The sequence below is a fragment of the Poromitra crassiceps genome (genome assembly GCF_964638095.1).
Source record: "Poromitra crassiceps genome assembly, chromosome: 16".
Lineage (NCBI taxonomy): Eukaryota > Metazoa > Chordata > Actinopteri > Beryciformes > Melamphaidae > Poromitra > Poromitra crassiceps.
The window spans coordinates 15,412,432-15,427,179 of NC_139645.1; the positions used below are offsets into that span (position 1 = coordinate 15,412,432).

The 14,748-nt window shown below is 43.7% G+C and overlaps 1 protein-coding gene across 1 annotated transcript in view; it reads left to right on the forward strand.

The window, feature by feature from the left end:
* LOC310791469 (protein mono-ADP-ribosyltransferase PARP14-like) overlaps nucleotides 1–14,748 on the forward strand; it is a 77,845-nt gene that overhangs the window by 30,923 nt on the left and 32,174 nt on the right. The window contains exons 4-8 of the mRNA XM_083653156.1: nucleotides 1,366–1,974; nucleotides 4,730–4,954; nucleotides 6,439–8,825; nucleotides 12,838–13,059; nucleotides 14,515–14,593. Of these exons, the coding sequence (XP_083509282.1) occupies nucleotides 1,366–1,974; nucleotides 4,730–4,954; nucleotides 6,439–8,825; nucleotides 12,838–13,059; nucleotides 14,515–14,593 (3,522 nt within the window). The remainder of the gene's footprint in view (nucleotides 1–1,365; nucleotides 1,975–4,729; nucleotides 4,955–6,438; nucleotides 8,826–12,837; nucleotides 13,060–14,514; nucleotides 14,594–14,748) is intronic.

Consider the following 14,748-nt stretch of genomic DNA (forward strand, 5'->3'; position numbering starts at 1 on the left):
ATTGGAAAGCTCGTCAAATTTTACATCTAGTAGAAGGTGCGTTGAAGTTACGAAAAAATCAAGGCTGAGCAATGTACCCTTTTTTACATGAATTAGTTACAACATCAGATGCTCATAACTCCTAGGAAAATGCCTTAAATTGCATGAAACTTTGTGTGTGAAGACATCTCCCGACATATATACTTCGGTTTAAATTTGGTGCAATTTGGAGCAAAAAAAAAAAAATATTCTTCTTCTTCTTCTACAATTGTTTTATGTCGAAGCCTTCTTCTTCTTCTTCTTCTTTGAGTTTTATGGCGGTTACATATATGTGCATTACCGCCACCCAAGACTATCTGTGGGTTGATATCAGCCAAATGCCTGAGGGGTGGGCGTGGAATAGAAGGCCACGAGCCCAGTGCATTGTGGGAAGTGTAGGATTTCTGCTCCCCGCTCCCACCCCTCCCCTCCACCAGCCCCCCCCCCCCCCCCCCCCCCCCCCCACACACACACACAGAGTGGATTTTGGTTGATTGCTCAGGCTCTGAACAACCAATTCAAAATTTTCAACGGATTCCAACTCCTTAGGGGCGTGAGATTTAATATATCTTCATATTCCCCACGGGAAAGCCTTCCTTTAAGGCACGCGCAAACAGTGCGCAAAGCGCTATTAGGGGATAGCGCCTCTCGGAAGATAGAGGTGTTGGTCTTCAGGACCCAAATCCAAGACTATCTGTGGGTTGATAACATTTAAACTATGATCAATATAAAAACAATTATATGTTCTTCAATTGTGTTAACTTCATGTAAATAGGCTAATGCCGAAGTTTAACAATTCATAAATTTGCTAAGGGGGCTGTCTTGAACCTGTACCCCACTTTGAGGATCACTGATCTCGGTCTTTCAGTTTTCATCTCAATTTGCCTCGGGTGGACGGTAGGGGACGTCCCTACAGAGGTCTGGGCTAAGCCCCCAATGTCCTCAAATCCTAGAAACGCCTCTCCTTATACAGTATCTCTTGCTCTATGCTGGTGTCTCTGCCATGTTAAGCTGTTTTTAATGAGATAATTGATTACCAAATACTAACTGATGTATCTTAGTAGGAGCCACCTTAGTAAGAAAATCTTAGAAGAGAAAGAAAATCAGAATTGGACAAAATCGGAATCGGCAGGCCATTAGACTATTTTCACAACCCACCAGCTAAACAGAAGGCGTTGATTTGACACAGGAGATAGTCCCCAAAATGGTTAGTAGAAATGTTTTGAAAAGTTTAAGCATAATATTAAACTATTCACATAGTGAGATCCATTCATATATAATATATTTTTGTGTTAATTGTTATTCATCAACTTGTCAAGGTCACTTAGCATTATGTCTCATTACCAGGTGATGATGCTGCAAAAAGCAAAGGAACAGGTGGAGACGGAGGCACGCCCGCAGCTGTAGTCCAGACGGAGAGAGGCACGCCCGCAGCTGTAGTCCAGACGGAAAGAGGCACTCCCGCAGCTGTAGTCCAGACGGAGAGAGGCACGCCCGCAGCTGTAGTCCAGACGGAGAGAGGCACGCCCGCAGCTGTAGTCCAGACGGAGAGAGGCACGCCCGCAGCTGTAGTCCAGACGGAGAGAGGCACGCCCGCAGCTGTAGTCCAGACGGAGAGAGGCACGCCCGCAGCTGTAGTCCAGACGGAGAGAGGCACGCCCGCAGCTGTAGTCCAGACGGAGAGAGGCACGCCCGCAGCTGTAGTCCAGACGGAAAGAGGCACTCCCGCAGCTGTAGTCCAGACGGAGACGGAAAGCAGAGATGATGAGATGGCAGATGACGAGCCGTGCTCCACCTCGGCTGTTTTAGGCAATATTCCACAGAGCATGAACCACCAGTTTCTGGAGATGCTGGTGGAGAGTATTTTAAAGAATACAGACTCTACCTCCAAAAAGTTCAGTTTGGAGATCCTGCCGGACATCTCCACTGCTGTGGTGACTTTCCAGAGTGGAAAAGGTAATAATTTAGCTGTGTGTGCACATGCACTATAATCATCAAGGCATTATCAACTAAATTACTCAGTACAGTAGTTGGGCAATAGCTGGGCAGCATGGTTGAAATCAATACCATGATAATCACTTTTCTGATATTGATAGCTGATCACAATATTGATTATGTGTGCAAAATCACGTTACGAAATGAATGTTCATCGCATTGACCTGCTTGTAATGTTCTGTGATGTCATACAAAACAAAGATTTTCGGTAAGCCTTTATTTTACAGGTGAACTTTTTCACAAACTACATATGAACACCAATCTAATTACTGTGTAGTTACATTGGTGTTCATGTTTTATTACAAATACTTCATAATGTACTATTTGTAATTAGACATGAGCACCAAGGGCCCTATCTTGCGACAGGCGCTATCCCCTAATAGTGCTTGCGCACCTGTTTGCGTGTGCGTTAAGGCAGGGAAGATAGCAGTCCGCCTTGCGCCGTCCGCCAGGTGTTATGGCGAGTTTTGCACCCCAGCGCCGGCAGCATCCCCACCTCACGGAAGCATATTGTAATGATTTATACAGAAATGTAACTGTTTAAAAGTGACATAATTGTCTGGTAGACGTGACCTCCCTGATTTCTAAGTTAAAACAGCCCCGAAATATGTTGGGGATGCAATTCTCGGCCGGGATGCGGAAAGGTTCACGGCACATGTCGCAGACGCAAATTAGGGCCGTGTCAAAATTATCTGCGCCCCAAAATGCCAGTGCAAACGGGATTTGGGCGGTCTTAACTACCAGAATTATTCACAGGCGTGGCCAGGCAAGGCTGGGCATTACGTCAATCAAAACCAATCAGATTCCCGTCTCGTAATGGCTGTTTGCGCGAGGCATGCAATATGCTGTAATTCTCTCCATGCGTAATAGAGTGTACTCACTCATGCGAGGACAGAGAGAGCTTATTGACAGATCGTCTGTGGTGCCAACGACCCTCCGGGTGGTTATGAAGGTAAATAGCCTATGTCCATTGTCCAACAAGTTTTCTCAATTAATTTCCCTCTTTGCGATGTGATAAAAGTTTCTCAGTGAGTTATAGTTGATTGCCTCACTGAATTATCTGCTAATACCCAATTTTAGCAGCATAATTTGATGTCTAGGCTGTGCGTAATGACATATCCAAAACAAATTCTACTTTACACTGCGCTGCGCTGCACGGAGATTACGGGTGCGCTCCCAGCACAGCAGGTATTTGCGCATAAGAGGTCCTTTTCAAAGCTCTTAGCGCAAGGTAATGCCATCTGTTCCCACATTTTAGCGCTGAAACTTTGGCATGTGGCAGCCAATACCCAGTACAATTATCACAGGCATGCGCTTGTGTCCGCCCCCAATTTGCATTGCACACGGCGTTAAACGAGCGCAAACGCTAAATTAGCGCTTTTGGGAAGATAGGGCCCCAAGTGTTCATGTAGTTCATACAGTATGTCAATAAATTGTCGATGACAATTTATGCTAATTGGTCAGGTCGGCCTCGGACTTCAACTTACTAGGTTCGGGTCGTTTTTGAATTTTCAAGCCCATTGAGAACTATTTCATTTACGTTGGTGCACCAGCACAAAATTTAGGTGCAATTTAGGTGCAATTTTATTTTCACCATGTCATTTGGCGATGCAATAATACATTTTAAACATTATCTTCTGTGTCATTTTGTATACTGTAGATAATTGGTAATTTCTTAAAGTGATAATCTCAAAGATTTTCCTGTAAATACATTGCTGTTAAAGCAGCTACGAGCAACTTTTTCGATTGTTATTAAACAGTATGAATTTAATATCAATGCATCACATCTTACCTCTAATAGTAGATGAGACCAACGCAGAGTAGTCTCGCTTGAACCCCGAGTGAATCGGCCAGTGTTAGTCTGTCTGTGGCCAGGGACGATCAGGAAGTGAAATGAAACGGTTTGCAGCAGCCACTTTGGCCATAACCACAAAATAACTTCCAAAAAACCTGTTAGAATATAACGAGAGATGTTCGCGAGAGTATGCATGGCGTTCACATTGTTTATGCTATGTTGCTAGGCAGCGCGAACGGGGTAGGCAGGCAGCTGCGTTTCACTTCCGGGTTTCACTTCCGCGTTTATCCGGTCCGGCGGTAAGGAGAGAGAGAGAGAGAGCCCCCTGTTGACGCGAGTTTAGACAGACACAGACTTAATAATCATCTAAGGGAGCAATCTCCGATTCACACGGCTTTGGTCTCAGCTACTATTATAGGTAAGATGTGATGCATCAATATTGTAATTATACTGTTGAATAACAATCGAAAAAGTTGCTCGTAGCTGCTTTAAGTCATTGTCTCACCAATTGAGTTAACACAATAGTGATTGAGCCTATGGCCCATTTATGGAAGCCTTTGCATTTTCAGTATTGCAGTGAACCTCCCCTCAGAGAACATATAGACAGCTGGGAAGTAATGTTTGTGGATGCTACTGCACTACTTGATCTATAAATAGCTTTGCTACTGAAAATGCTAATTGTTTCAAAAGGAACGACACTACCACCATGCTACTGAGAAATGTAAGCTATTAGCGTTGCTACTTCTAGCTAAGCTGCCCAACACTGGAAATTAGCCTTGTTATAGTCATTCTGTATCCAAAGTTTGGCTTGGTTATTCCAGGGGGAACTCTAGCGCCCCCTTGTCGCCGAGCCTGTACAATGGGCTGTACAGTGTGTGGTTATGTCTGAATGACTCCTTAATTTCTATCCCTGCCTGACAGAGAACACAGATTTCATAACAAGCTGCCCCAACAACCGGAGGTTCAAGAGTTGGAAATTATCAGTCCAACCTCTTGAAATCACAGCCAAAGTTAGAGCTGAAGACATACCAGATGTTCACACTGATTTCCTCAACCTATATTTTGAGTCTGTGGAAGAGGATGTGGAAGATGTCACACGTAATGAAGAGGAACAGTCTGCCATCATCACCTTTAAAGACCATAATGGTAATGCAGTAAATATCCCCAGCAAATATTTTTTGTCTACTGTAGTGGACAAAATTCCTGTATTCTCTGGTCTTAATTTCAAGAACCATGCTATCATGCTGAAAACTGTTGCAGTGTGTAGAGCAGGGGTTCTCACCCTTTGTAACTTAAGGCCCACTTCTGATAGCCTGGTAAACCGCCCGTCACGTGAACTCACATTTCATTTGGTTCTCCGTGACGGTCTGGACCCGCACAGGCAGTTTAAGATGATTGGTCGAGCCATGCCGGCCATTGCCGGGCCGACGAATCAGCGGCGGCCGTAGGCGGGCAGGCTCGTCTGGGCAAGTAGTGGGTACATGGTCTTTGTAGTTCTTTTCACTCGTCAACATCGCGGAAGTGACAGGCAGTCTGAATGAAATTGAATGTAATGTTCCCAATTCTATGTATTAAATTCTAAAAAACGACCCTCAACATTTGGGAAGGCTAAGCCACACAACTAGTTCGTTATAATCTAACTAAATGCTTCGAAGGTGACTTTACGACCGCGAGGACTCAATCAATGAATACCACGGAGATCATCCACAGGCACCTTCCGCGATCTGATTGGTTGAAGTTAACACCCACCAGCGGTGATAGACAGATGGGTCATCCAATCACCTGCCAAGTAGCTTGGACAAAGTGCCCGCCTCCGTCAGCGGGTCTGGTGACTTCAAACCCAGATCGACTGGTTTAGTGAAACCTATGTGGAGCTATACCGTCCATCTGGTAGCGTCAGGTTACACTTCTGATGGACCACGTTTACAAATTAGTGAGAAAAAACAAGGGCAAATCCGGCTCAGGCCCACGTGCACAGTATAGCAACCGCAGGGGCAGGCTTAATTGGATTGTGGCTAGATGTGGTATAGGCATAGATGGAGTGATGCAAATTAATGAATTTAATGAATATAACTACAATGAAATTTGCATAGACAGTGCAGTACAGTAAAGATTTTGTAGTTAGTAGTAGTAAATGTAAGTGTTGAAGTATTGCCACCTAGTGGATTGTTAAAGCAACATACATATACATCCATGAATGAATGACTCGGCCGGAGGGAAATGAGGAGTGATTATGTTTTGGGGGTAGGGTAGGGTCTTTACAGTATCGATTGACACTTGTAAGGTGTGTGTCTGTGAGCAGAGGTGTCAATGGGCCAGGTCAACCAGTGTTCTGGAAAACAAAAACAAAGAGCCAAAGGTTTGCTTTAGAATACAACTGAGTAAAGCAACGGCTCTCAGGCCCTCTGACCAATACCGAGGAGACAAGTTGTGAATACTGCAAGGAGCATTGTTCTGAATGGCACGGAAGTAGACATGGTGGACATGATACTATTATGGAGATTTTCATTTCAAAAATATATTCACTATTTGAATGAACAAGGAACAATTAACACTTTCATATGAGTTCTAGATGATAATTCTATGTAATATTTAAGCTACTAATAAGACCTATTTGATTTCCCAACTAGCTGTTGACAGAATCATCAAGAAGGAGCTTAAGAAGGAGCTTGCCATCAACAAGACACCAATCAGAGTTTTTCCTTTTTACGAATCTTTGGGAACGGCCCTCTATGGCAAAGACAGACCCAGACTCAAACTCCCTGCTTCCTCCTCTGTAATCATTGATGATGCTATATGGAAATACCTTAAGACCAAGGATGAGGCTGCAGCGATCATTCATAGCGATCTAGAGAAACACTTCTGCAAGGTAGATCTCCAACAGTCTCCTGTGTGCTTAAGCCCCTTACCTTCTCTACTGCAGCAAAAGAATGTTACAGCCAAGAACATCCAACAGTGGACACAGACAGTAAAGACGGCCCTTGAACAAGCTGTGTCAAAATTCAAATCCATGCCGCTTCAACCCGAGTCGGAGGCTTGGGAAGAGTCTGAAGAGAAGATCAGAGAAGCGCTGTCAAATGAGGCTGTGGCTGTACTCGCAGATAAAGCCAGTGGCATCTTGTCGGTGGTTGGCTTTGAGGATGATGTAAACAGACTGAAGCAGACTGTTTCTGAAATCTTTAACACGATCGCCAAAAGGGTACAGCAGGAGAAATTGTGCATAACAGACACAATCAATTTGTTGCCATCCATTTTCTACATCCTATGTCAAGATGGTCTTCAGGACAAGCTGTTAAATGACTACCCAGAGCTAAAAATAACATACAAAAAGGAGAGCCATGATTTGTCATTTACTGGCTTAAGCCATGAGGTTTCCGGTGCAATCAAAAGGGTATGTAATGGAGTCACGGCACTAAAACGAATGAGTTTAGAAATGGATGACTCTGTACTTGAGTTTTTGAAGGATGAAGATCAAGAAAATCTGACAAGCTCTCTCCTCACATCTAAGAACATAGATGCAGCACTTGAGATAAGTGGGGAGAGAGTGCAGCTCCTTGCTGTTTCAAGCAGAGCTCTGAACAAAGCTAAGGATCAACTGAGCACACTGCTCATCTCTCAATACATTGCTGTTGAAGATAGTGCTGTCCTGAACAAGCCTGAGTGGCAGGACCTGGTCGCTCGGATGGAGGATGCCAACAATGATCCATTCAGGAAAATTCGGATTCAGACCCCTGATTTTCAGACAAGTCAGCAAGTAGTGGTGTCAGGCTACAAGGATAACGTTAGGACAGTTAGAAATGAACTTGATGACTTCTTACAGCAGAATGCTCAAGCTGAAGAAACTGTTGTGGTCAAACCCGACATCATTGTCAAATATATTGAGAAACATAACAGAAATGCTTGGCGCGACCAAGTGAAAGACAAAGTGAAGGTTTCTTTCAGGAAAGAGGCCATCTATTTAAGTGGTTCTAGAGTCAATGTCACAGACTGCAAGACCTTGTTTGAAGACTTGATCTCTTCTGTAATCTCTGATGATTTAGAAATCCCCAAGCCTGGGGCAAAGAAGTTCTTCCAGGAAAAAGAAATGATGTATGTTTCCACAGTCATGAATGAGACTGATTGCTTGGTCCAGTTGGTCGATCACGCTGGTGGTGGGCAGAACAACTTGGCCCTTAGACAAATACCAAAACCCATGTACCTGCTTGAGACACTTGATGGAGTAGAAATAGCTGTTTGCAAGGCTGATATGTGCAGTTACCCAGTGGATGTAGTTGTCAACACTTCTAATCAGGACTTGAAACATATTGGAGGTCTTGCAGGAGCACTTCTGAATGCTGCTGGCGCTCAGTTGCAGGATGAATGTGACAAATTAATTAACTCAAAGGGACAGCTCATGCCTGGAGACTGTGTCATGACTGGTGCAGGCGGGCGGCTTTGGTGCAAAAAAATCATCCATGCGGTGGGGCCCAGTTTTGATCCAGCTCAGCCCCAGAAGCCCGTGGGGCTGCTGAGAAGAGCTGTTAAAGGAAGCTTAGAGCTTGCTGAAACGCATAACTGCCTCTCTGTGGCTCTGCCTGCCATCAGCAAAAACCTGGGGTTCCCTCTCAGCTTGTGTGCAGACACCATCGTCAAAGCAGTGAAGGTATATTGCGATGAAAAATTTGGTGACAACACCCTGAAAAAGATCCATTTGGTGAGCAATGACGATGGTACTATTACTGCTATGGAGGCAGCTGTCAAAAAGGAATTTGGAACCCATGACATCAGTCATTCTCAACAGAATCAGCCTACTAGTCCCAGCCAGACTCCACAAGTGCAACGTGTTCAGAATCCAAGCCAGACTTCACAAGTGCAACATGTTCAGAATCCAAGCCAGACTTCACAAGTGCAACATGTTCAGAATCCAAGCCAGACTTCACAAGTGAGACGTGTTCAGAAACCGAGCAGCTCAGATCAAGTGCTGACCAAAGAGGGCTTGAGCATCACTCTGATGAAAGGGAATATCCAGGATGCCACGGTAATTAATATTTCTATTATCTAACAATAAGAGCCCACAATCAACTACTTTAAAAATGTAATCATTCCTATACAGAGAGATTAGGTTGTACAGTATATCATCAACTATTGACCCAATCCTCTGGCTTTTGACTGTAGTCTTATAGCACTTTTAACACTTTCCCCGCCAGGGTTTCTGATCATTTTCACTAATATTCCAAGACCCACAGAATATTTTTTTCGATGATGTAAACACAGAATATCCCAAAAGAAAGAAGATAACCTCTACTTTCATAGGAGAAATGAGTTTGATTGTAACATCATCCATTATTTAGTTATCGACAGTTGAATGTAGGTAGTGTTCACCAAAAACGCCAGTCTGTCCCCAGAAAGCAGAGAAAAATGCATTTTTGTACCAGTGGAGCGAAGGACAGATTCAGAGAGGGGACGTGTGGGTCACGCTCTCGTCTTGCCTGGGGGGCGGAAGCTTCTGGTGCTTGATGTCTGGAGGTCTGGGGGCATATCTGACGAAATTTACACGGTGTGAGGGCTCACAAACCAGATTATTAATCTATCTGACAGGAGAAGTCACTTTTTTTAAACATCTTTATCATCAATTATACATTCATCATCCTATAAAAAAAAAGACATCGCCCCGCTCCCTTAACACAGTCTTTTCAAAATTGTACATACAGTTATAGATCATAAGCAAGGCTGCTAGCCATGTACCTGTGTGTCTGAGGTACAATACAATAATATCAGAACAGAAGTGAAATGATCCAGTTTGAATGCAGTGCCAGTGATGCACATTTGGCGATGTGAGTGCACTTGGTGATCTGAACGCTGCTTGGTTCAAAATGTGTGGGGGAAATGGATGCTAGCATTTTATAACTGGAGAGTGAATCACTGGGGGTAATTTTCAGAAACGAGACATTAACGATTTCCTTCTGATCAAGTGGTGCTGCGTCTATATGCCGACCCGCTATGCCGATAGCCCGCAATGCTGATAGGCCGCCAAACGCATCCCCACCTCACGGGAGCATATTGTAATGATTTCTACAGAAATTTAACTGTTTAACAATGATATAATTGTCTGGGTAGACGTGACCTCCATGTTTTTTCAGTTAAAAAAGCCCCGAAATATGGTGGGATGCAATTCTCTGCGGGGATGCGGAACTGGGCACAGCACCTGCCGCAGGCGCAAATTGGAGGCGTGCCAAGTCATCTGCGCCCCCAAAATGCCAGTGCAAATGGGATTTGGGCAGTCTTAGGCACCATACTTATTCACCATACTTATTCACAGGTGTGGCCAGGCAATGCCTGGGCGTTACCTCAATCAAACCAACCATATTTCCTGTAATTCATCATTCATTCACTATTGTAATAAATATTATTTTATTCATTCTCTGGTATCTACTCTCTCCTGATTTAAATTGTCTATGGTGCCAATGACCCTCCGGATTATGGGATAGGTGAAGGTGAATAGCCTAGTGAGGGGATAGAGAAAGAGAGAGTCGGAGAAAGTCAGGGTAGTTGCGCCAAGGCAGCCAAGTAGGCCAAGCCGGGAAGCGCCAAGTTAAACATTAATGTACCAAGATCGAAGGCCCGACCGAGTTGGGAGCGCCAGCCGCAAATAGCTGTAAGTCGCTAAAAAGGTCGAAGGCCGGAAAAGTACAATCGCGAAGCGCCAAGGCGGCCAGGTAGGCCAAGCTGGGAAGCGCTATCGCGAGGTGCCCGACTGAGTTGGGAGCGCCAGCCGCAAATAGCTGTAAGTCGCTAAAAAGGTCTAAGGCAGGAAAAGTATGTACCAAGATCGAAGGCCCGACCGAGTTGGGAGCGCCAGCCGCAAATAGCTGTAAGTCGCTAAAAAGGTCGAAGGCCGGAAAAGTACAATCGCGAAGCGCCAAGGCGGCCAGGTAGGCCAAGCTGGGAAGCGCTATCGCGAGGTGCCCGACCGAGTTGGGAGCGCCAGCCGCAAATAGCTGTAAGTCGCTAAAAAGGTCGAAGGCCGGAAAAGTACAATCGCGAGGCGCCAAGGCGGCCAGGTAGGCCAAGCTGGGAAGCGCTAACGCGAGGTGCCAAGGCAGCCAAGTAGGCCAAGCCGGGAAGCGCCAAGTTAAACATTAATGTATCAAGATTGAAGGCCCGACCGAGTTGGGAGCGCCAGCCGCAAATAGCTGTAAGTCGCTAAAAGGTAGAAGGCCAGAAAAGTACAATCAACTACTGGCGCCTGCAGATCTCAATTAACCTCCGGTAATCAGATCTTCCTTTTGGGGGATCTCCTAGCCTATGCAGGTGCCCTCCTCTTGCCTCAAGAGCAGCGCCACTGGCCAATGGAGTCATGCGCCAAAGTATTTGCCATGCATGCCGATTGCTAAATAAAGTTTGTCAAATCCTACCAACTGGCCTCTCATGATTGAATTGCAAGTAGGCTACAATTTCCTCTGTGCAGTGCAGAATTCCTCTGCAATTGCGCGCATGCTGATGATAGGAGAATGCCATCTGTGTCCCCGCTTTTGCGCGGAAACACCTGCTTTGCCGTCCTTTGAGTAACTGTCACGAGTCTGTTTGACAGCACGTCGAGCTCGGGCAAAGCTGCTCGTTGCAGTGCGTTGAGTCCCCACGCTGGAGCTGTTTTGTGGAGCTTTTTCCTGGAGGGAGATTGTTGTTTTTCTCTGCTTGCTGGTTTTGGTGGGACAATAACGTTGCTTCTGGGCAACTCCGGAAGTGCAGTAGCATTTCATAAGGTGGCCAAGAGAGCCATCTATCACATGACGGTGCAAACACAGATTGACGTGATATCACGTCAATGGCGGGAAAAGGGTTAAGACTATTTGATGACATAAAGAAAATAAATACACAAAATATACTGCTGGCAACTGAAAACTTTCTGTTAACATTATCAACAGACTGAGGTGATTGTGATTTCCGTGGGTCAAGATCTTGTGCTGACAAATGGAGTAGTTTCAAATGCCATCTTTGGTGCGGCTGGACCCAAACTTCAGGAGTTGGTGACGGAAAAGCAAGCTGATGGAAAAGACGGTGATGTCATCGTTACTGATGCCTGCGATCTGAGAAGCAAAAAAATCTTTCATGCAATTGCGCCTCAGTGGGACAATGGAAAAGGCACAGCTCAGAAGGTAAAGTGTTAAACTGTGAGGTATATTAGGTATTTTACCATGGTCTGGGTGGATGCTCATTTCTGAATGGCTGGCAGCTGTGCGTTAAAACCATTTAACAGCCCGACACAAAAAAAGGAAGGGGGAGGTGAATGTTGAAAGTAAAAACTAAATGTTGACAATGTTGAAAAAAAGGTGAATGTTGAAACTAAAACAAATAACATGGTTCTGATGGGTTCATAAAAATGTTTGTTTAACTACTGTAATGTTCAGAAAAAATAATATGCAGTAAGTGAAACCCCAAACTTAAAAGGGGGACATGCCTTTTCAAGGTTTTACGACAGTGACACAAAGGTGGCACGTCATGCTTTACGGCAGTCATGCATTCAGTTGAATAGACCACCAGTCATGCTGAAAATAAACTAGTCTAGTGCAATGGTAAAGAGTACAGTCGCCTCTCGCCTCTGCTTTTAAGTGTTAGATAAAGATGAACACTTACAATAGGGTACAGAAAAATAGTAACTAATGGAGAGGTAACAATTAACTGATGATTAACTAATGATTAACTACTATACTCACAAACTGAATTTAACTAATCATTAACGAATGATTAACTATACTCACAAACTGAATTGAACTAATCATTAACTAATTATTAACTAATAGTTCCTCATTAGTTACCTAGTAACTACTGTAAATGTTATGTACCTTATTATAAAGTCTTACCAATGATGGCTTATGTTCATAGATCCAGTGCTTGCTAGAAGCTCTTGGACAACAAAGCGTGAAAACGTGAAAGTTAACTAGCGATCCTATGCCATGACACAAGGAATGCTAAATACTTGCAACATTAGTATACGTGAAAAGTGATCAATATTTTGTAACTAGATATTAAAGAATATGCATGTCTTCCAGATACTGAATGCCATTTTTAAGAATTGCTTGGGCCAGGCTGAGGCCAGTGGGCTGACCTCCATAACCTTCCCTGCAATTGGCACAGGGAACCTGGGCTTCCCCAAAGCCCTCGCAGCCTCTTCAATGATGGATAATATCTTCAAGTTCAGCAGTAAGAAAAAACCTAAGCACCTGAAGACAGTAGTTATCATCCTTCACCCAAGTGATGCACAGACAATCGAGGTAAAGAAAGTAAAGTGAAAAGGAACTAGCTTTCCATCAGTTTCAATAATAATAATATCAGTGAAGCAACCTCTGTTGAAAGTTTTAAGAAACAGCTCAAAACATAATTTTTATGGCCTTGCCTTTAATTAATTGGCCCGTATTTAATAATTATTTTATATTGTTGTAATGTATTTTTTTCTTATTGTTATGTACATATTCATATTGTTATGTTTTTAGTTGTAAACGTTGGCATGTTTCTGCACTGCTCCCTCTGAAGTGCGTGTCCCTCTCTCTTTCTCCCTCTCTCTTTCTCGCTCTCTCTCTCTCTCTCAGCCTATCTGTCTCTCTCTTCCTCTCTCGGCTTTGACGAGATTACATGCATTGAGAGAGGAAAAAGCTGAGAACAAAAAATTGCAGCTCGTGGAACAAACTTCCACTTGAAATAGCATTTACAGTAAATCACAACGCACAGAGACAAACGTACTTGCAAAATGATTTTTGTCAATCAAATGTCCCTGTAATAAGAATTTTAGGGCTGTCAATTCCCCGTGCCAAACATGTTTCTACTTACCAGTCAATCAAATCAATCAAATCCACTGCCTATTTAACGTATATTTAACTCAGTCTGTAAATCTCATGTAAATCCAACGTAAATTCATATTTATCATCCACAGAACACTTCACCACTCATGTACATATTGTATATATTGACTCGATTTGATTTGATTCGATTGCACTTGCAACCTTGTGATTGCCGTTAGTTATCTTCCTACTTCTTATCCCTGTATATTGATGTGACCGCTACGCTGCATACAGACACTAAGACAAATTCCTCGTATGTAACTTGCATACTGTGGCAATAAAAGTGATTCTGATTCTGATTCTGATCAAAGGACCCGAATTGCAACAATTAAAAGCTGCAAATCTATCAGTGTGATCCATATGTCCCCGGAAAGCAAAATATCTCACATTAAAATAGAAACCAGTTTTCATCCAAGGACATCAAATTCTGCTGCTAGAATTACGGAACAGCAGAGTACCACTTCCGCTTTCTGCGCTTGTTGTGTTTCTCCATCCATTCACCGTGATCTGATAACAATCGCTCAGTGTGAAAGCACTCAGGCATGTAGTGTGCATTTTTGTTCAAATTCAAAGAAGAAACAGCATTATTTATCGTTTCTTGGGTTTCTTACGGAGGAAAAGTTAAAAAGAAGATGGATTTCAGTTTAACAGACGCTGAAGCCGTTACCATGGCTATATGCTAGCTACTGTAGCTACCTAGGTCTCAATATCTAGCTACAACGGCAGGCTGTGTACATATTCAGGGTAGCACGAAGATGAATGGTGTGTGATCGATTGTGGTGGACCGGTCTGGGCGCCAAAATGCCAGGGCCGATTTTGTCCCAGTCCAGCCCTGTCGGGTGTGATATCTGAGAGTTTTTGGTGACAGGTTTCTCTCTCATTTGTCGCCAGGTTTTCACTGATACGTTTAAGAAAAGGTTTGCTATGACCTCAGGTGGTCCAGTGCCAACAACTACAACACAGGCTACAGGTAGGAAACATTTGGTTTGATCATAACATGCTTTATGATGACTGACAGGAAAGTAAAATGCACTAATATAATAAGCATAAGAAATGTATTAACAAATTAGCAACATTGTTGCAAATGTATATGACCCGTGTTTTAGAAATTTAACACTGATTCAG